Genomic DNA, 23,826 nt, shown 5'->3' on the forward strand with positions numbered 1-23,826 from the left:
TGCGGTCAGATATTATATATTTTTCAAACAGGATTATAATCATTAATCTACCAGCCAATTTTAATTTATTAATTAGTGGGAGAAAGAAAGTCAGTCAGTACCTGTTCCAACAAAAACAGAATTTTCTTCTTTTCATCTTTACTTGAATTACTTCTTAACACACTAATCGTCTATTCTTGTAACCAATTTAACCTTACGTAATCAATTCTGAAAGGTTTTGACGATAATAATATCAGTTGATTTAGAATTTATATCATATATATATATATGCATAAATTTCCGCTTTCAACTATACAAAAATAATCTTAACTTACATCATGTCTGCAGTATGTTATGTATATATAAACCTTATGATACATACCTAGGTATAATAATGCACACGGATCTACGATGTGACCTATACCACCATTTTTACTGCAAGGAGTTGGAACACCATATATTTAAATATACAAATACATGTCATAGGTATTTGTTTTATATTTCATACAAATCATAATTTAAAAGATTGTATTATACACGCTATATTGAAACGTTGCGCAGAAGCGATTTGTAAACAAATCTCTTTAATTTGACGCGTGCGTTGTGTCTATACCTACCCACAACAACAACAATAATAATAATAATAACAACAACAATAATAATTGTAACGTGGCAAATAAAATCTTGATACATTATACTTTATACCTGTATCATATAGTGATAATGATAAATTTGAACAATAGATCCGCCGCCACCGCCGCTGCTGTTAGTAATACTATAATAGTCATAGGTACATAAATTATAATCTTTCTAATACTCCCGGTCTCTAATCTTGTAATTTCGCCGACATAGCGCTTGTGTATTTGGCGGCGGCGCAATTCTCTCGTTTATAATAATATGCGTACATTATACATACATATTGTGTGTAAACAGTAATCACGGGTTATATATTATATACGACCATGCACTTTTTAATCTATGATTCGTAATACGAGTCCGTCTAATGTATAATCATGATAATGATGATGATAATAATGAGTTAGATCGTTTAGCATCGATTGAAGAATTTTGCCTGAATATTGAAAGGGCGGGAGGGGGATACCAAAATTGAACTAAACCTGAACTTGATTATTTTTCTTGTTTCCGTTTTACAGACAACTGAGAGAAGGAACACTACAGGAAAATCACATCCAGGATGGAAGTCGGCTCACGTTATTACCCAGTGTAGAAACTGGCCTGTTGGTGAGTAGAAGACACTTATTATAAGGATATTACTTTGCTTGATTAAGCACGGTGCGTAAGCAAAATATTACATATATATATGTATAATATGTATCACACTTTGTACAACGAACTGTAACTTCGAGGGGTTTTCAAAGAATTGACTGCTTGAAGTATTCGAATAATCGCCAATTAAACGTTATTTATTCCACGCGTTTTGTTTTCTGTCTTTGCGTGTGTTGCATTTTCGACAATTTGCATTAAACACACACAGATACACACGGTACGTTGTAACTTCCGGTCTCGCAGTCTTAATGATTCAAAGTTTGCGGTTTTGTATAGGCGTATGACGTGTAATAATGTAATGTTTTATATATCGGAATGGGGAATTCCGTCTCACGATCAGTTCACTCGTTTATAGATGCATTTCTGTAAAATCGTCTTCTCTATATGTATGTGTGTACGTACTAGGTTGGTCCTTATTTGGGGTGTTTTCGAATTTTCCTGCGGACAAGGCGGAAAAATTTTGCAAATAAATGAATAAAAAAGTACGCGAAACCGTATATATATATGTGCAGTAAGAGAGTGAACGCATTTATAACACCGATAATACAGATTATATTGTAAATTACTAGTGTAAAAAAAGAGAGAAAGTAATTGACGGAACATCAGGATTAGTCATACGTTCTGCCATATATTTTAACCGTGTATGATGGTACATAAATTCGCGCTGTCGTAATTATCACACATACGGTATATCGTGTATGTACTACAGTAATTGTAATTAGCGAATATAGGAGGAAGATGCATTGTACAGGTTGGCATGTAGAACGTATCGGCGAATTTACACACACAATTTACGAATTCAATTCGGTATACGTTTTGTAGCGTTTAACGACGTAAACCTGATTCTCTCTACGAGGTTGGAATAGTTAGTAACGTAAACTCGTTATAACTATCTAGCGAAATATCGGAAGTGAAAATCACCCATTTAGCAACTTTATAACGACTTTAAAGAATTTGAGTTTTCAAAACATACAATCAGTATGGTAATTTTTGGTATATTATACACATGTATAGGTATAACAACGATTTAAACGAATTCCTTATCATAATCGTAATAAACATGCGATACTTGATTCAAGATGGCGGACAAAAATTTCAAATTTGATCGAATCTGGTTACAAAACTATGCAGGGATTTCGGGGCTGCTGATTGGATTCGCCATACTGAATTTTCAAAATTCGATGTCAGATTCGTAATCAGCGACTTCAAAAACCTCTGTACACATTTTTTTCTCCGGATTCGATCGGATTTGAAACTTTCGCCCGCCATATTGGATCCGCCATATTGAATTTTTTGTACCCGATTTCAGATTCGTAATCAGCGATCCTAAAAACTTATAATCTATGTAAAACATGTATACGTGTAGAGGGGTAACTTTCTCAGAAAGGATCATTCTTTCGATTTTCACGATTATTTTCAATCAATTTTTTCCTAACAATAATAATTTAGGTTATATCGCAATAATTACTCTCGAGTGTTGAAAACCTATTAGTATACTGTCAGAAATAGCAAAAATCGGCAAAGAAATACGTTTTAATGTTCTCTAAATACACGAAAAATATGGATGTAAAATAGGTGGTGAGAATACTTCAAAACCACTATGACTCGAAGGGTTAAAGATTGTAATATCGTCATCGATGCGGAGTGCAGCGGGTATCCTCGCGGCTTGACCACTCATATAATAAGAACCTGGTGCTGTTTGTAGGCAGCAACGGTTGGTTGGGATGAGCACCGTTATCTTTTACTCGCCAGTTGATATTATAGGTGGTTGCGCACAACGCTGGTCGGGTCATTTGGTTTCTCGGTCATATAACCTCACTTCAGGTTGGTTCATTCGTTGGTTGGTTGGTGTTTCGTTTTGTTTTATTTACGGTTTTTACTAGTCTTACGGGTTGCGACGACGTTCAGACGGTGTTTCAGGCTTCCTCCTCCTCCTCCTCCTCTTCTTCTTCTTCTTCTTTTGCTTCTTGTTCTTCTTTTCTTGCGTTTCCTCGCCTCGCCTCGCCTTTTACGTATCACACGTTGTGCGTTGCCTTTACCTTGCCTTGCCCTGACGACGTACAAAACAGCTCGGTTGAGTCCGACGAACTTCGACGCGTCTCCGACCACGTCGGCAGCTTCTCGAGGTCCCGAGATTCCAGCTGCGGTGGTTCCAGGATTCCAGGTTCTAGGTTCTAGGTTCCAGGTTCCGGGGACTCCGGCTGGTATCGATCTCCACCAACATTTCCTTTTTCTTCTTTCAGGCCGGGCTTCTCTCCCTGTGTAATATTATATACACCTTATATAGGTATATATACATATACATATAAATAAAGACTTTGATATGCAAAGTTTTTAATTCTTTGACTCTTTATTTTATAGAAACATACGGTGTTGCTATACATCACACCTAACAAAGAAAGGAAATTCTAACAAGCTTTGTTTACGATTTATTTTCTACAAATTAGTTACCATCCGAATCTCTTAACATTTTTCATTTAACGTGTACTAGATCCGTTTTTCTTTTTGCTTTTTCTTTAGAATCCTTCAGGAAACAATCAACCCGATATCGAAAATATATATATATATATATATATATATATTTTTTTTTTTCTTGATATATACAAAAATATAATTTACCGAGTGGCATTGTAACTACATAACCTTTGGAAGAAAAAAGAAACAGCAACAGTAAAAGCACACCATTTACATCGCATTTCGTGTTTTTCAAGATTTTAGAAAATGAAACGAGTAACGGCCAAAAAAAAAAAAAACCTTTGAAGAAGTGAAAGAAATGAAGAAATGAAAGGGAAAAATACAAACGTTTGTGAATGATGGTGTCTATTTTCGAACAATTGCAAATTCGATAGCACAGCCTGCAGTATAACAAGTGTGTATGTATGTATGTATATATGTATGTATGTATGTATGTATGTATGTATGTTTTGAGAGGAAATTTCCCTCGGCGCTATTGACGTCAGTAAAGCGATCCGCCGCTGTATATCATTTCGTACAGAACAGCTTCTGTAACGCCGCGTTGTTCATTTGTGGATTATGTTCTGTTGCTGACTTGACAAGCTTTAGGTTTTTCTTCTTCCTAACAAACCCCGTTAGCCCCCCCCCCCCCCCCCCCCCCCCGATCTCTAGTATTGACGTAATGTTCTTTGTTACCATCATTTGGTACTGATTCCAATACAAAACAATCATTATCCAATTACCGAAGACAATTTATTAGCAATACATAGCTGTTGCAACGATTGAATTGAATCAGATTGTATTATTCGCGTCGGTGTAATTAATTTACTTTATACGTACTGGTAGGTATATTACGTAAAAAATCTATTATAACTAAATAAAAGTAATGGTATTATTTATCATGAAAAAAATTTTTAAAAATATGAAGAAAACATTTACGGAGCTTGCAATTTGAAAGTCGTAATGCATTTAATATGCCATGGAGCCATGTAAACGAGTTTAGAATTTGATTTGTTGTTACTTGTTTTTTTCTATTTTTTTTTTTTTTTTTTTTTTTTACGATGATCGTGAAATTCCTTGTAACGGCAGATTTACACACGCACACACACGCACACACACACACACACACACCATGTTATTAGTATAATGTGCTAAAATTATCCAACGGGATTTTAATTAATTTTTTTTTTCAACCCATGCAATCTCTTGATCGAGAGATCAAATCAAATCGTCTCGTCAATCGTCGTATATTTATACGTATAATGTATTACGTGTTAACTGTTATTTATTGCAATTCAATCTAAGCCATTTCGCATGTTTAAATAAATTATATATATATATACCGGGACAATCTCTTGAAACTATACATACAATGCGCATGCGCGAGTTTTATCGGCTGCACGGGCAGGCTGGTAACTCCGAGTTTCAGCTGTCAAACTCTGTTTTTGGCGTCGATGTGGTTCATACGAATTTTTAAGGTTAGAATCTCAAACAGTCGAGATAGTGACTCGGAAAGTTGATGCTAATGCTCTTTGAAAATTGGCTTTATTCGACTGAAATGAGAAATCTGTTTAAATCTTGGGTGCTTGGAAGAAACGCAGCAGGTAGGTGGGAACACTTTATTTGATCACTTTTATTATTTTGTACATTAGAAATAACAATGAAATTTTTTTCTGTCAGCAGGTGATACGGCCAAAATAATTGCATCTCTAATATTTACTGTTATCTGCCTATTCAATTTATCACAGGTACAAAGATCATCGCCACTTTCAAGCAACTAAGCGACTTTCTCACTCTCTTGTGATTTCAGGCGGTAACATTGAATTTTATTACTTTTGAAAATGGGACATTAAACCGAGTGTTCAAGAAATTTAAATATCACACTATCTGTAACAGAACTGTGAATCTTTTTTTTCTCGAAAATAGTTCAACAAAATTTACAAATAGTCGATAGTCAATGTATTTTTAATGATGTTTTAATGATGTTCAATTAAATAAATGAAGGAAACCTAATACTTAAATTGAAAATTCAAGTAATATTAGATTTATTAAAATAATTTCTGTATTTCATGTTAGTGCGGTTCGAAACAAAGAAAATGTAATCGGAAGCGTAGAACTCGGAAACGTAGATCACATTCTGTGACACAAGTTGAAAATCAACTTTCTCAAAATGCGCCTTAACGTCACAATTACCTTCAAGGACAATCATGTTTTAGAGTAACGTCAGAACATTATTACGAGGATATTGACTTATCGGATTCATGATTGTGCCCCTTGTTCCATCAAAACAAATGAATATCTAATTTTTAACGAAGTTCATGAAGATTTTTTTCCAAATAATGTAATCCGATACAATATCTTGTTCATAGTCCTTTGAACATCACCTTGTAACAAGGATATTTGGAAAGAGTACCTTTGTTGCAGGAACCATTATAAAATTCTTGGTTTTCAATTCGTGCTACTGAATAACTTCTGCGTTTCAGGTTCCATTTCCAATCTCAAAATGAGATTTTTTTTGCTCCAGACAATGCTAATATGAAATGTAGAAATAATTGCGCTAAATGGAGATTCACAAGCTTTCAGTCTTAGCGTAGGACCCTATAAAGAGTGTAAAATTGAATTTGGTTTTAAGTTATCGTGCAACTAGTTAGCCAGATGACATCGTCAACTAAAATTAAATTTAAAGACATTTTTAACCGAAGTTATTTAACAATTCTAGATTTAGATTGATTCAGTTTGCCTAGCAAAATTCAACCCCACAATCTAATTGAGGACTTGAAAAACTATTCATCTGAATTTAATGCCAATGAGAGTAAAAGTAAGCTTCAAAATAAGATACCAAATTAAATGGCATAAAGTTTGAAAAACAATGCTGGTCAATAATAATGCTTGAATTACAATGGTGCACAGAATGATTCCTCTTCTGTAGTATATCCCGCTCTTCAATTTTGCCTCAACTGATGTTAAGAAGGTGGCGATGGCCTGATGAAATTCACTCTGGCACCTGATGTCTGACGGAACAACCAGGTTCGATGGTTATAATGATTGCACCGCTCGAGAAACCAGGATCCTTGCCACCTAAACGTTTTGACCATCAGGTAAGGCATAATTTTCCTCGTGTTAATCAAAGTTTAAACTTCGAGCCAGCTGAAAAAAAAAAGGAATTTAATCATTGAATCCATGTGAAAATATTGTAATTGTCAAAGATCACCTAATTAGAAATTTACCTACATGCTTCCATGCCTGACAAATTTAGTCCTGCTTTGACAATGAATTATTTCGTACCTGAAAATATTACAAGCTATTATTATCAGACTGGAACTTTTGGTATTTTTGGATACAACTAATTTCCAATAAAATGCAGACAAAACATAAATCGTTAATGAGACGCATTTTTAATTTTATGTAAATAAAGAATCTGTTCACAATAAACATTGTTTTCACTCACCTACCTCTGTTTATCCAGACTCCCACTTGTTAATGACATTTCACATTGAATTTCAGATTTTTTCTTTCAATAAATAACATCCAGTTTCTGTATCATTTGATATTTGCGTCGCTTGAATATTTTCCGATATCGACCACGGTATTGCTGAACGATAGTATTCTTAGACAATTCGCGCTACGTAAAAATAATACAGCAACATAACCTCAATCCGCGGTTTTATGCACGAGAGATTTACAGCTCTTGAGTCTTGTCTCATTTTTGTGTACGTTGGCCCTCTGCTCAGCAGACGAAAACATCGCCGCGGGGCGATTTCACCGACCAATGAGATTGAATTATTTGGCGCATGCGCATTGTATATATAATTTCAAGAGATTGTCCCGGTATATATATACAATTTATAGTTTCTGCGGCACGTAAATTTCTGTACAAAAATTTGGCACGATCTTTTGTATTTTGAACATTATACTTCGGCAGGGTTGCGACAGACTCACGTGAAGTTGATCCATCCCTCCACTTTGAGCAACTTAAATGTTTTGAACATTGTTCACAATTCTTCTAGGTTTATTCTACGTTGTTCCAAAAGTTCTTATTGATGATTTACAGAATACAATTAAAAAAAAAAAAAAGATAAAAATCGTTTGTTTTTTTTACCGAGCCCCCAACGTTTCGAGAATCGAACCTTTTTTTAATTGTATTTTGTAAATTGTCATTATAAACTTTTGAAAGAGTGTAGAACAAACCTAGAATAATCGTGAACAATATTAAAACCATTGATTTGTCGAAATTGGGGAAAACCGGAAATAGTCGGGGAATTATTATTGACAATAGGGACAGGCGTACTTTTTTTTTTTTATAAAACTTTTTAAAACTTCAGCTACGCTTCGTAAATTCATTTAAGCTAACTTTCGAAAATGGTGTTGTTCAATTTCTAACTATTTGTACGAAACGAAGCAATGCTGTGTGGTTTTTATACAAATATTTATATATTCAAGGGGCACAAATTCTCGAGCTTTTGATCACAAAAGCTGTCCAACATTACCTGTAAGTTTCGTTGGACATCGTCGGGGAATTCTAAATTTTTTCACGAGATAAATCAAGGAATTTTATACGAACAAAAAAAAATTATTTTTTTTCCCGTCTTACTATCTTACATTTTTGTTTTTGTGTTTTATATATATATATACATATATGTATATCGTATGTATAATTCAAGAATTTCGGTTAGGGTTTCGCGGTCAGTTTGAATCCCTACTTGCGGTTTCCGGTGTCGCAATTGATCGCCGGTCTCTTACTTACTTTGTTACGTTTTATTGTAGATGTACAACATACCTATAATACCGTTCTGTAAGTTCTGACGTTTAAATTCATAATATCGAGAACCGGGTGCAGAGGTGATGATTTCTCATCGTATCGAAGTCGGTAACGTTTTGCTGAGAGAGAAACCGTTATTTCGCCATTTTGGAATTGTTTGAAATTCAGTAAACCGTATAAATAAAACAAACAAAATACACTCATATTTCGAAATTTTAATTTCTTAAAAATCAAATTTTTTCGTAAATCGTTCAATCTTTAACTTTTCTTATTTTTTTATAATTTTATTTTAAATAATCTTTCAAATAAAACAGATCCGTGTAACTGTTATCAACTGTCTTTCCGATGTTTTGGTCGTGAGTGCACATCAGCCAATATGTCTTTAGATTATTGTACCCATAAATAATAGGATTCATCGCTCGAATTATTCCGCATTCCATTCCCGATGGTATCTCGATTACAATGCCGTTTTCGGCGTAAAATGTTGCAGGTATGTGTCATTTTTGTGAAAATTTAAATAAATATGAATTCTTATAAAATCGACCACCCTTAACAGGATGGTGAAATTAGATTTTGATAAAAATGATTCTTAAGTAGGTCAGTTAATTAATTATTTATTTATTTTATACGGTTATAATTTTTTAAAGAAACTATTTTAAAACGTCGTAGTCAAATGTAAAATTTCCTAATTGCAGATACGACACGCTTTATTATAAATTTACTGTTCTTTTCCTTAGTAAGAATGTCGTGTGTAGCAATTTTTAGGTAAATACGTCGTTTTTAAACAGTATTAGAATGTTAAAAATTATTCTTTTTTATATGAAATTAAAGGACTAGATTCGCGAAAGGTCCCTTAAAAACATTAACAAAAAAATAAATAAATCATGTAAAAACTTTGATCCTCAATTTCCTCGATTTTAGCTAAAACACATAATCGTATCAGACTTACAATAATTTTAAATCAGACTCTTTGACCGATTTCAGTGCAATTTCGTACGGTCAAGTCAAGTCGTCTTTATCTCCGTTGGGATTAGATTAGATTAGGTCAGGTTAAGTTTGTCTGGGTCAGGTCGCGACGCAAAAAAGTCTACCAGGCGCATGGACTTGCATTGCTTTGATTCGCAGTTTCCTTTTTCTTATACGCAGCGGTAACAACATCCTTAAATGGTGTAGTTGCGATACGTTTAACGCGCAATAAAAAAAAAAAAACATAAAAAAAACCTGCATATCATGTACAAGAAAAATTATCTATTACGAGCCTCTGAAATTGCCCGCTAACAGACAGTCTGAGAAACGATTATAACGGTTTGTTATATTGCCCTATACAGATTATATATATAACATATATATATATATATATATATATATATATATATATATATATATATATATATATATAATCTTTATACGTGCATAGGGTAAATTACTATACCTATATGGGTATTTCGACAAGTGCGGATGGAGTCCTTTTTATTCTTCATATCCTAGAACCGTTTTCAAATTTTCGATAAACGAATACGAAATATTCATCGGGTTATTCAACATCGCATATAATTGTCACTAGATGATGATATGATGATTGTTTTCGTCGTTAGTTACGTCAGGTTTTATATTTCAAGTTGGGGTTGGGTTATGTTAGATTGGGTTACTTTATTCATAAGGTTGAAGTTAGCACCGTTGCTGCAGCAGCGATGCATTTCTGTTATGAAAACACTAGTCGTTATTTCACAACTTGGAAATATCTATGAGAGGCTAAAGTTGGTAACGCTGACGTAACGAAACATTGGTGGGGGGAAAAAAATTACTATTCTGCAAGTTTGTAGTGACTTTAAAGTAGTCAAGTTTTCGAAATATGAAGATATTTTGCCTTATCATGGATTTACTGAATATCGGACATTTCTGCGGCTGTGAAATAACGATTTTCCGAAACGTTAATCATCACAATAACCTTACCATAAATTCTGTCTCATAAATGTCCGAAGTTTGGTAATCCCGCAATAAAGCAATACTGTATACTCATAGTTTTTTTGTTTTTTTTTTTCTACAAAACTTGACCGCTGTTACACTTTAAGACTGTTTTGAAATTGGTATTTGTTTTCGAGTTTCCGTGACGTTGACGTTACTAATTTTAATCTCGTGTTTAATCTGTATTAGGTGTCAGGTTAGGTCATTGAGACACAGGATCCGTGAAGAGTTTGCGTTTTGAATTCGTTGATAAACAAAAACTAGTATTTATAGACGCAGGATTCACATAGTTGCTTAAATTGTATATTATTTATATACGTATATGTACATACATATAGTAATATGTAACATTTCTATTCACCGTCAATCCAGCGTGTCTATTATCATTATGATCGCCGTCATCATTGTTATTATTATTTAAAATTATTTATCAAGTATGATTTATTTTTTTGTCGTTGTTGTTGTTGTCGTTATTATTTAATATTATTATTGCGCTAACTTTTTAGACGGCCGTTCAAAAGCTCGAGAAAGACGTCGTAGAGAGCAACCACTTCACTCGCCTTATTCATACGTTGTTATACAATACCTTTTATAACGTACCGTATGTATAAGGTTATGTACGCATACGCATGTAATATGCATATGTATACGGTGTACCAGCGGAATAGATATTATACAATGTGTCCTGATAGAGTCTATTCATCGTTTCTTAACAGGCTCTCGTCGTCTTTATTCCCTGCAATCTATGTTACAATACAACGATATTACCTTTATATTTGACGCGCGTTTTTGTGTAGATATAGATACAATACACATAAACATAATCATGTGTATATATTTATATTATGGCTACGGGTTCGTCCGTCAATCATCTGTATTATATACCTTGTTTTTAGCGCTTACATGACGATAATTCAAAGATTAGACAATGTTTTAAATAATCGCTGGAGTCTGACCTCGTGACGATTAATCGATCAACGTCTATTGTAATAATAACGTATGTTGTAACACATTATGTGTATTATGTTCCGCAATGCGATTATTTCATCGTAACTATTTCATTTGCGAGGTTTTAAACGACGCACGATGAAAAACTTGATTGGTATTTTAGCGAAGAAATATCGGAGATTAGAGATAAAAAAAAAATTGTTGGTGATTGATGTGGAAAGTCTCAGTATCGATCGTTTTATACTCGGAAACAGCTTTAACAGATTTAAAACCGTTAGATCATCACGCTGAAGTTGGGAACGTTATCGAGACGATTGGTGCCGAGGAAAAACCGTTATTTCGCGATTTTGGAATTTTTTGAATATCGAAAACACGCTTATATTTCGAAATCTTAGTTTCTCGAAAATCATTTTAAAATTAAGTAAACGGTGATACCCCCCCCAACGTTTCGTTACGACAACCGTTACTAACATCAATCTCGTCTTTAAATCGTGATTTCGTATGTAACGGTGAATACACTTACGGTGCTAATTTTCGGTAGTACGTATTCATATTATATACCCAACGGAATGTAGCAAACCAAACGTCGCTATGGCATAACGAGTACGTATCGCAAAGAGCGACTTCGCACCAACAATTCCTAATTCATCAGCCAATGATACCATCCGTCTCCTTCGTTTCGTTTCAATTCGGTTCGTGTCACCTTCATTTCGCACAAACCCACCAGGACTTGGAGAGTAACGTATCGATGTTGGATGTAATGGTAAAGACCAGAGTCAGTCGGTGCGGGACCGAATGCTGGTCACGGAAGAGAGCGAAGCAGATGATGACGGAGGTGGTGGAGGAGGAGGAGGAAAAGGAAAAGGAATAGGAAAAGGAAAAGGAAAAGGAGGAGAAGGAGAAGGAGGAGGAGGTCATCGTGGGTCTGTACTGCTATCTAACCAAGATTACGTCAAGCCGGTGGTAACGGTGAAACTTTAAAACTGTTAATCGGGACGAAAGTGAGTTTGGACTATCGTAGCCGTGTCTCCGGCTCTGTAACCACCACCTCGGTCTCCGTAACGACACGCTGTTGGGACTGCCGACCAGTGCCGGATGTCGCCTTGCTTACCGTGGCATACCGATTCACGATCAGACTGAATATTTTATTACAGTGATTGTGAGAGGGACAATTTCTATATGTATACGTAGTTCTTCTTGCTTACCATTTTTTTTTTTTTTTTCCTTTCATTTTGTAATCGTGAACGAGGAGAATGGATATTGGTAGTACGGACATTAGGGTGTTTGAAGAAAAACGTAATTTGCGATTTTCCACCATGGCAACCCGTAATAAACTTGTTTAGGTTGAAAGAAAGGCTCTGTCGAAAGGTGAGAGTTCTACGTTATGTGGAAGATCGCGCTCAGTTGATTTGTTAACTTTTATACATTTTTTCAAACTTACGAAGTATCGTGACTAAAAACAATTTTTTTTCTATTGCTTACATCGATCGTAATATCAATTTACGTAACGAAGAAAAAACACACTTGGGAATATCAAGTCTCCAGTTGATATTTGAGAAGTTTATCTGACGAATTTTTCATTGTTAATTCAATCTCGTGAAAGAGTTATAATTCAATATGAACTTTTAATCTAAGAAAAAGAAATAATAATTGAAGTGCAACGTTCATCTTTTCATAGAATCTTTCTTTCGATCCAAATAAACTTTTTCGGGATTGCCACGGTGAAAAATCGTATATTATTTTTTTACGACACACCCTAACAGACATAATACGGTGCTGAGTAGAAAATGAAAATCATTTTTGTTACTCCTGCTATATTCTTCTTACGTACGTGTGTCGAATAGTGAGTTTTTACATTATACGTCAATGCCACGTGTTACAACGGCAAAAGACGTCGAGGTATCGTTCATGTAGAACTCAAACGGCACAAGATGTCCTTATACTTTAGAAAGCTACACTTTTTCCGATACGATGATATTTTTTTCGCGCAGCCAGTTTATACGACTCGACTTGTCCACCGAAACTTTCTTCAATCTTTGAAGAAACACAACGATCTTCTTTATAACCTTACGGAATTTATCCAGACTTATCGTTATAACTGCAAAAAGGAAAAAGATCGGATCGTGCGAACCTTCGATTCGTTGTAGTAGATTAGATTTTCGCTTTTCACCTGCGATTAGCGAAAGTCTTCTGCAATTGGAGCTTTCCGTCCTTACTTTTCAACGACTAATTAATACGATCGTTTCAGGTATTCATCATTCTCACTTATTTACCTATTATTGCGATACGGTTTAGCGATATATATAAATATGTATATATTATGTGATCGGTACACTTAATCGAGTACCTGCAGGTAAATAAATTACCTTTCAGTATGCGTTGCGTGTTATATCCTACGATTATATTGTTCGGTCGTTTCTGTTATTCGATGATAAATGGAGGTATATACACATACGCGATATTCTTTATGCACAGGTATCCACGCGCGCATTTATATGTCATTTATACGGCCAGGCATGTGTCGCAATTTTTCTTTCGAACTACCTACCATAACCACTGACACGAGTGATCTTTACAGCCCGAGGTTATATCATTAGTGCCAATGCCAAGACGCTGCAGTTTATTAGAGAAAATCGCCTTTTACACTTGCATATCAATGTGATCTGCGTGTGTATATATATATGTCCGTTATATCCTATCACCGTGTCGTGCGTTAATTTGAGCTGGTGCTAATTTGCCTGCGGGGATGATGTATGATGTCGAGTTTTTAACGGAACATATATTATATATGTATATAGGGGGAATTCCATGGAAATCCGATCAACGTCTGACCCTCGCCATTTCAGACTTGTTTAAAAAAAATGTGCAGCAATTATCCCAAATCTGAAACAGTAACCTGAATTTTTTCAGATTTTTTATTCGACTGCTCAATTATTTACAAATATTTAAAGTGATTCTGAAGAGGATATTATTATTATTATTATTATATATTTTTTATAGATTAGCAAAAAATTCTCAGAAACTGTATTTTCTATTTCAAACATTTTCAATTTTTTTGGTCACCTAAAACATCGTTTGAAAAATTCTCAATACTTATGTTTTTCCTTTAGAACATTTCTAGACGGTGGCTTAGTTGATTAAAAAAATAAAAAATTACCAAAACCAAACAAATTTTGAACCAGTCTTGAAATATTCGGAAAATAACATAAACTTTTTGATAAATTTTCTAGAGTATCCAAAAAGCCTTTTCAAAACCATTCTCAGTATTTACAAATAATTAACCAGTCAGAATAAAGAATCGGAAAAAATTCAGGGCACTGTTACAGAGTTGGGATAATTGTAGAAAATTTTTTCAACAAAATTAAAATGGTGAGGATCAGACGTCGGTTTATTTCGCACGATATTCACCGTATATAAATTTATAACGAAGCTTGCAGATTTGTTCGTTCGTTAGTATACTTGAGATAATTATTAGAATAAATACCGTTCTCGTTTAGATATATTTTACTCGCAGCTAAGATTGTTATAGGATTTTTTTCGAAACTTTGCTGCAGCAGCGAAACAGGCCTTTCAAACGAAACTAAACGGTACCTATAACAGACACGGTTTGCCTTGACATCTTATACTTGTAACGTATAGTATACCTTGTAACTATTTATTGAGGAGAGAGGAAAAAAAAAAAAAAACAAACAAACAAATAAATAGGAAAGAACGAAGGTTTGAAAAGCGAAAACTTTATTACCTTTATTCTGATATCTATATTTTACAAAGATGTTGTAATAAATCTTAGCAATGAAATTTTTCTTAATTTTATTTCTCTTATATTTTTATCTTTTAAAAGTAAATTGAAATAGAGATAAACTCGTTGTGTATTGTACGTTATTCTACAGATGTGTGACACACTTACCTATATTTGGTTAAAGAGTTTTCTCGCGAAATTTCGTCCGGTCTTCCGGCTTACGTACACGTGGAGTATATCCATACGCTTATACGCATAGTTATGTATTTAACCCATAGTATGTACGTACGTACGTAGAAGCTTTCTCTTAAATCTTTTAACGGATTCACGCACTGGCGAACCGACGGAAAAACGTTTCACGTTAACAATAAGTTTTTGGGAAAACCGCTGCTTCAGTAACTGCAGAAACACACCTATATATACCTGATAATAAAAAATGTTCAAAGTGCGTTGTGCGATGAAACTTAAGGCTTGGTTCTTTTTCGATTTCATGCCGTGTTTTTACTTTTTGGGATTTTGGTGAACGTTTAAATCTTTTTTTTCTTTCGAAAACTACCGCTGATGATGATTTTGATTTGATGGCGTTTCTTTTTTACTCGCACATCGATCGACGCGTTATACTGGAGAAAATATCTTTTTTTTTCCCACATTTATCGTTGTAGATCATCGATGAGGTACGTAAACGCAGACTGAACCTGAGAACGATGCAAGTATCGATTACCGCAACGATCTCGATCGATTCACTAGCCATTATGGTATAATATTATATGTATAATCCGTCGTGCGGGGGGAGCCTTTCCCTTTTTTGTTAAAACGCTACAGAAGCATCATCCGTGCAGCATCAGCAGTCCTTTTGTGCAATATGATCCTCTGTACTGAAAGGAATAACTCACGATCGCATCGTGTTGCAGGTTTTACAATAATAATAAACTGTAACGTGGAATGAAGCGGAAATTTAATTAAAAAAAAAAAAAGCAGTTTTACTGGATCATATCGTAGATATGAACGAATGATACTGATGAATGAATGGTTTGTTGTTGGTAAGTTTTAATTGATTCTTTGAAATTTCGTGCTAAACCCAATGAATTATACTTATCGTTAATCAAATTTATGGAATACATCTATTTGAGTACGTTGGTATGAATATAGGGAAAAAGTGTATTCAATATAGATGGGAAAGAAATTATTGTATAAAGAGCATGGTGATATGATTTTCGGGGAAAGCATTGAAGGTACGTAATTAATTCATAGTCGAAAGAAAGAAGCGAGACGACAAGTTTCTCGAATGGTAAAGTATGAGCTTTGTTGGTAATATGATATGAGATCGTTTGGGGTAGGGTTAAAATTCCGAATTTAAAGAGTTCGGATAGCGCGAAATTCCGAATTTATCGGTGGCGAAACTTTACGTAAAGAAATGAAACTTTGAAGAAACGACAAATCGTTTTTCTCTGCAAACGTGCAGAGGTGTAAATGTGTACATCGTTACTCTGTCTCGTGGTTATAAGTACACTCAAATGATTGACAGCAACCTTTTTCTTCTCTTCCGAATCGTCTTGTGGATATGATCAGCGCACGCGTAGCTTTATGCCGATGCTGCAACGATGATTTGCTGCATGGCGCAGGTTTTACCTGCAGCAATTCTATAGCTTATTTTGCGACGACAACGGGACCAGGAGGAGAAGGTGAAACCAAACCGACGCGGTGCAAAGAACAGCTCAGCAGCCGGATCCTGTCTGCAGAGGTCCCCTTCTTCGTTGCGTTAAAGAAAAAAAATCAACCTTCCGCACCCACGCGTCAAATTCCAAACTTGCGTCGGGGTTCATGCAACGGCAACGACCGAACCACTAGTTGTGGGTTATAACGGAGCGAACGAGACCATTTATACCTAACAATAAGACCAACAAGGAAAGCATCGGACCATGCTGAAATTTTTGGGGGTGTTTCTCAGGTCAGAATAATGGATTCCTCTTCCTTCGATCAATTCGTACGATAGATCAAGTCGCCGAAGGTTTCTTACAACGAGTTATCTAACTATTGCTCTGAAATTATATCAGTACTCGTTCAGACTTCCTGTTGATGAGATCTTACAATATAATCGTTGAAACCTCGTCAAAGGACAATGAAAATGGTTATCGTTCGAGGCAAAAGTACAGCATGGGTCTTGTTTCTTTCGCCAATTTACCCGTCGACACTGTTGATATGTGTTATCACGTTACGGTGAAACATTGCGAAAAATATCAAAGAATATGAATGATTGTCGAAGAATTTCTTTTGGCGAAGTATCGCGAAGTGCAGCAACGATGCTGCGGAATGTTGAACGTTGAACCATCGAACGTCCATGCATCAAGGACGAAATCACCTGCTGTGGAAGAGGGTGTAACAACACCATTCCGCAACCTTACTGAAAGTGCCGTGCACAAGGATATCAAGGTGTACGTATACGCGTATATCGTGTGTGTGTGTGCGTGTGTGTATAAAATATAAGTGCCGAGATCACCGAGGTCTAGGCATCCAACACATTTTATCTTCCTTCTTCCTTTCCTTCTCATGCTCATGCTCACGCTCATGCTTTTGTCGCTTTTGGCTCTTCTCCTTCCCTTCTTCTTCTTCTTCTTCTTCTTCTTCTTCTTCTTCTTGCTTCGTTCAACTTAGCGTCAGTGCTGCAGCAGGAATAACGAGATGTGGATAAAAAGAGAGAATGTGAAGGAGAGAGACGAAGAACGTATCGTCGACGTCTGTGCTGGCGTCTGGACTTGTACAAAGATGCTGCCGACACACACTGGTTCTGTAGAGTATTTATTATCCCCGTGTACACACACGCGTCTCTCTTTGCAATGTCATACACGTATGAACCCACGTAACCCGGACCGCAAGGAGAGGGCGCGCAGGATTTTATACCCTGTGCCTTGTACAACTACCTTTATCTTATAAATACATGTGAGGATTTGGAATGGTGTGTGTGTCCCCTAATGTGTAGGTACCTACATGGTGGATGTTAAGGTGGTATAAACACCACATGTGAATGTGCATGTACGGGTTGGTCTGCTCGCCTGTTTGACTGCCTTGGCTACCTGCCGTGACGACTGAAGAAAATCACCGTGAACGACGACCGAACCGTTCCTACATTGCGTTACCGGTTCGAGGCGCCTTTAACGACGACTAGTATAGACGTGTAATATAACGAAGATGACAACGACGACGACGTCGTATTCGCGGGCCTAAAATCGCAGGGTTATGATTTTTTTTTTTTTTATTATCTTTACATAACCGTGTTTCGTACGTGCGGTTTGTTGTGCGCTGCCTTCGTACTGTCCGTGATTTCTATTTTCACTTTCGATTCGATTTGCAAATTTCATCGTCGTTTTACTATTAACGTTACGCAATTTATACACTCTTATACCTACTCGTGCGAGTTGTAATCGCGAAATGATTAGAGAGAAGATGAAAATATGCAAACGTGAAAGTGATTCGATCGATTCGTCGTGCAGGAGTTGAAATTCAACGAAAAGTTACCTACCATTGTCTTTCAGCAACGTTTTTCTACTTACCTATCCATTCAGAAAAAAACCATCGTTTTGCTTACATACATATATCTAACCTAACCTAACATATATCGACGATATACATCAGGTAAACCAACAAAAATACCTAACCTAGAAACCTAACCTAACCTAACTTAACCTACAAAGATCATCGTATCGTGGGTAAACTATGATATATATATGAAGTGTGTGTTTGAAATTCGCGATGATTATCATACGACCTTTTTACTTGCGTATTGTGCAAACTACTATGCTAGTTTGCAACACATCGTAACTATTTCAGCATCCTGCTGACAATGAAATCGACGTGATATTCCATAATATCCATATACACGCATGTGGCGCATACCCCGTGTTATTCGCTATGTCGTGTAATGAATGTATATTTTAAATTACATACGGTGCAGGACACGTGCACGAGTCCACCTTATCCATGTACCCACGCTTACACGCAACGTATATGCATATGGGAAATACATCGTTATACTTGCGAAAAGGTGTGTGTAGGTATAAAGTTGTATGCCTTTACACATTGTACACCTGGTATTTTAAATGTTGGCAGGTAAACGTCGAAAATGAAGGCGTGTCGTAGCAGTGTAATACACGTTATGTGACGTACAAGAACGAGATAAAAGTTGCAGTGGAATTTTTTATTTCAATCAATTTCAATCAATATCAGGAAAACAGTAGAACATTTATTACAACCGTGCGAAGTTTCTCATTGTCAGTCTCGAAGTGTCTCAAACTTGACGGAAATAATCAGTTGATACCCCGATCTAGTTAGTTTGAACTCTAAACGTTAGTTTTAAGGAGGTCGCTTTGTTTTCGATACACCAAAAGTTTGCAGAAATATTTTAATGTTGGCAATAGAGTTCGACGATGATATTTTCTTTGATCAGGATATTTGACCGTCATGAGATTCAAGTGAAATTACGTCATTATCACGGGAAATAAAAATCTAGTAACAACGTGACGTCAAGCTTGATGCTTACGTTGCAGGGGTTTTTTTGTATTGACTAACTATTCCGCTGCAAGAGTTATCCAATTTGATTACGGACTCTAAAACGCCGGGTGTACTTCTCGTTCGCACGTTCTTGCTACTCTCCTATCCTTCCCTCTCCTCATCACAACTCGCATACCACACAGCAGCCCTCCTCCGCATCGACGACGATATCCGTGTGGGTACAACGCAGCATCATCCTACCCGAGATTCGAGAACGTTTCGAGGTTTCAAACCTCCGTCGGCCTCGGCGAAACTCGGGCCCGTTGCCAGGGCGAAGTATAAGAAGAAGAATAAGAAGAAGCAGAGGAGTTCTGGATTCTAACGGGTCCTTAAACTCCGGCAGCAATGCAGCGGCGGGTCCAATTTTTAGACCCCTGCTCCAGGACTCCATGAACAAAGGATCATTCGGGGGTCTCGCAGACGTATTAAAGTTAGCTGCCAGGCTTATCGATGTATGCGTCGTCTGCTGCTCCAGTGCGTGTGTGAGACTTCTTCTCTCCACATTTGCCTCTTTCTTCTTCTTCATCGTTTCTCGAGTAGGAGTAGGAGTAGGAGTAGAAGTTGTAGGATGAGACGGAATTTCTTTTTCTTCTTCTTTTTTTCTTGCAAAGGAACCCACTACCGCCAACGACGACCGCGTCGTTTGGTAAACTAAGGAGGAAGAGAGAGAAAAGGAGAGCGGAGTCGTAGATCTCACGGTGAAAAAAGGAGCAAGCGAAAATCTCGCCTACGTTTACCATCTTTCTTATTATTTTCCTCGCTGTTGGCTGGACGTTGCAGCATTTCTTTTTTTTACATTCGTTATTTCCTTTGTCTGTCTGTTTCACTTTATCACAGTACCCTTCTGCAACTCAGGAAATTTAGTGCTCAAATTCACATGCGTCAAATCACGTGATTCCAGTGGTTCAGTTTTTTATCTTCTCGTCAGGTTGACCAACCACCAACGCAATTACGGCCATACGTTAGCCATAGAAATTCTCCGACTTTTCGAGGTTATGTTGCGTAGTTGAGAATTTGAAATATCCAAAATTTGAAGAGTTTGTATTTGAGTCAACGTAACCTCGAAACGTTGACGCTTATTGACAGTTCACGTGGGGGATCCGACAAGACAGAGTTGGCCAGCCTGTCTAAACGGACGAAAAGATTTTCTACGTTACCGATTGTCATTGTGATGGAAGGAAAATGACGAAGTGCTGTTACACTAAACCACTCAAGTTCCGTGTCTGTCCTGCTGCAAATCAGATCTAGAAGAGAAACGAGGCTGAAGTTAGTAACGTTACCGTGTCAAACGTTCAAAGAAAAATCACTATTTGTCACCTTTAGAATAACTAGAAAAATTATCTTAATAAAATCTTACAAAATCTGTGATTGTTCATGCTTCATTAACAGTTTCCTAAATTTCAGGTCATCCTAAAATTACAAAATAACGAGTTTTTCTAAACATTATCACGATAACGTTACAAACTTCACCCCGGTGAAAAGAAATAAAATAGCGCATACCGATTACCGGGCCTAAACGTGGAAACAAATGGCGCCTCGGCGCCTACAGATAGGCAACCGGAGCTGCAATTCGCCATCTCACGAAAGAGATTGTAACGCCCGGTCGTTGCCTATCTGTAGGCGCCAAGGTGGCATTTGTTTCCACGTTTAGGCCCGGTAGATGCGGCGATGAGGTTAGGATAAGGAAAGAGGGAGAGAAGCGTAGGCTGATGCAAAAGAGCAAAGAAGAGCTCGTCGTGTTTGCGGGCTCTCGTTTTCTTATTTTAGTTCTAATAATAATTACCCTCGTGGTTTCTTTTTCTTATTCTTATTCTTACTCTCCCATTCTATTGGAGAGGAGAGGAAGGTAGAAAGAACTAATGAGCGAATGACTGATTCAGCGAGTGTGTCTTGAGTGTCTGTTCGTTTTGAGCGAACGAACGATAAAGTCCAGACACCCGAACCGATCCTGCGTCATCTAAAAATCCTTATTCTTAATTTATACTTACGAGAAAATAGTGACACAAAATTTTGCGTAGAAACCGGCAGACGCAAAAGAATTATAAAGAAAAATTGTGTCTAAGTAGTGCTGGGGAAATATCGAGAAAACCGAGAATTTATATACATACACACTTGTAATATATCATCACATCACATAGTGCAGATTCATGGGAATTTTATTCGCAAAATTGGGAAAATTCTGCACGAGGAAATTTTACGAGGAATATTTACAGTTTACATTTTACAATTCCATGAAATACTATCATGGAATTTATATACATTGCTATAATTTTTATACTGCAATCGTCAAGACATATTACCTTTTACCATGTTATCAAAAGAGTTTGATTTTCAAATTTTACATGTGTTTTCGATTATATTTTTGAAAAAATTTTATACAGTTCGTACGGTTATAGGAAAAATTTGTACACACTGTGCGTACACGATTTGTCCACCTTATACGGTATTCTATTAATTAATTTTTCTCTCTTTATCATGATCTATTGTTATTGTAATAACAATTTAAGTTACGAATTAGTGTTTAAAGTTTGACTCGGAGACGTTGCGTAATCCTCGTAAGGTTCTTATACGTAATGCGCGTCGCTCAAATTCCACTGTTGTTATACAGCTTATACATCAACACCTTTGCAGAACGATAATCCCCCCCCCATATCTGTATATGTATATCGGAGTACTTTTGTAACAATAAATACGCTTGTAGAATTCTCTGAGTTTACGTTTCTTATGGTGCCCGTAAATGGAAAGCGAATGTGAAAAAAAACTGGGTCGATTCCGATCGTTGTGCGTGGAGTATTATGTACATTTTTTTTTCTCTCTCTTTCCACTACTCATGTATCATGTATAGAGACGTAAACGCATGAATATTGAACGTACACGTTCAATTTTGGCAGAATAATTTGCGACGGAATTCAAGCGGAATATTTTGCACAAATTTACGTTATAAAGACTCGCATTTTCTCGGTTTCGTTTTTTTTTTCTCTTCTTTTTACACACATACCAGAAGGTCACGCTTCCATTTGACCAACTGTACAATCAAATTCTAACCTACAACGTACACATATGCTCTGTCTGTTTTTTACGTATTCTGTGTATAAAGCTATGTACATATATTCAAAATATATTGATGCCTGTCTCTAGAAACAATGTTCGACAAGATATGGCTATAATGGTTTCATAATATATGCTTTAAATCTGTATACATCAGGCAGACGTACATATATAATTATATAGGTACACACCCCATGTAATACATATGTTTCAATGTAATATGCCATAATACGTTGGTATCGCAATGTTCCAAGCTTCTATTTCAGTTAAATTATCTTCATGTTTATAAAGTTTTATCAATATTCCTTCTCCTTCTCCTCTCCCGCCTCTTTCTATCTTCTGCTACACGATCGAGAATAATATATGTATACATAATTATACACAACAAGAGAGAGAGAGAGAGAGCGAGACAGAGAGTCGAATAATTTATGTTCAATACATACAAAGTTGTGTTTACCAAACTCCAGAGAATTTATAAGACGAGAGATGAAACCGATTTCAAAATACAATTTTCAATTCGTTACGATGTTTTTTTTTTTTTCTTTTCTTCCTAGTAATAATAATAATAATAATGTAAATTCTTTGACATCTTAAGCAAAAATAAAAAAAAGAAAACGTTTTGAAAAAAAATTTGGCAATATTGAAAATAAAAGAAAAGTTTTTAAGGAAGCCTATTCGTGGGGCAATGGTGGCGCAGTGGCAAAGCATCGGGCTTTGGAATCCGGAGGTCGAGGGTTCGAAACAACTCGCCAAGTTGACGGAAATTTTCTCATTCCTTAAGATTCGATTTTTCACTCTCTTTCTTTCTCCATTACCTCGTATCTTCTAATATTTCTCTCCATATTAGAAATATCTGCGAAGGGACTTTGAAACCGGTACCCAAAACATAAACAAAAAAAAAATTGCCAAAGCCTGCGCGGCAAAGGTTGTTGTGCACAACCCTGCAGGATTACCGGAACAACACCCGAGCTCAGAGTCACTGACCCGTGATCCCCAACGGTGGTGGGTCGGTGCTAAGAGAACCTCGGAGAGTAAATTGTGTAAGGTTCTTGCTTATGCCCTGGCCCCGCTATATGTGCGTGTTTCAGGTACCGAGCGAAGA

At 36.3% G+C, this 23,826-nt stretch overlaps 1 protein-coding gene across 2 annotated transcripts in view; it reads left to right on the forward strand.

The window, feature by feature from the left end:
- The window catches only part of LOC124301860 (midnolin-A-like), a 50,964-nt gene that overhangs the window by 4,949 nt on the left and 22,189 nt on the right, over positions 1-23,826 (forward strand). For both annotated transcript variants that reach the window (XM_046757383.1, XM_046757384.1), the window contains exon 2: positions 1,134-1,221. In XM_046757383.1, the coding sequence (XP_046613339.1) occupies positions 1,134-1,221 (88 nt within the window). The remainder of the gene's footprint in view (positions 1-1,133; positions 1,222-23,826) is intronic.

This window comes from Neodiprion virginianus, chromosome 4 (genome assembly GCF_021901495.1).
Source record: "Neodiprion virginianus isolate iyNeoVirg1 chromosome 4, iyNeoVirg1.1, whole genome shotgun sequence".
Taxonomy (NCBI): domain Eukaryota; kingdom Metazoa; phylum Arthropoda; class Insecta; order Hymenoptera; family Diprionidae; genus Neodiprion; species Neodiprion virginianus.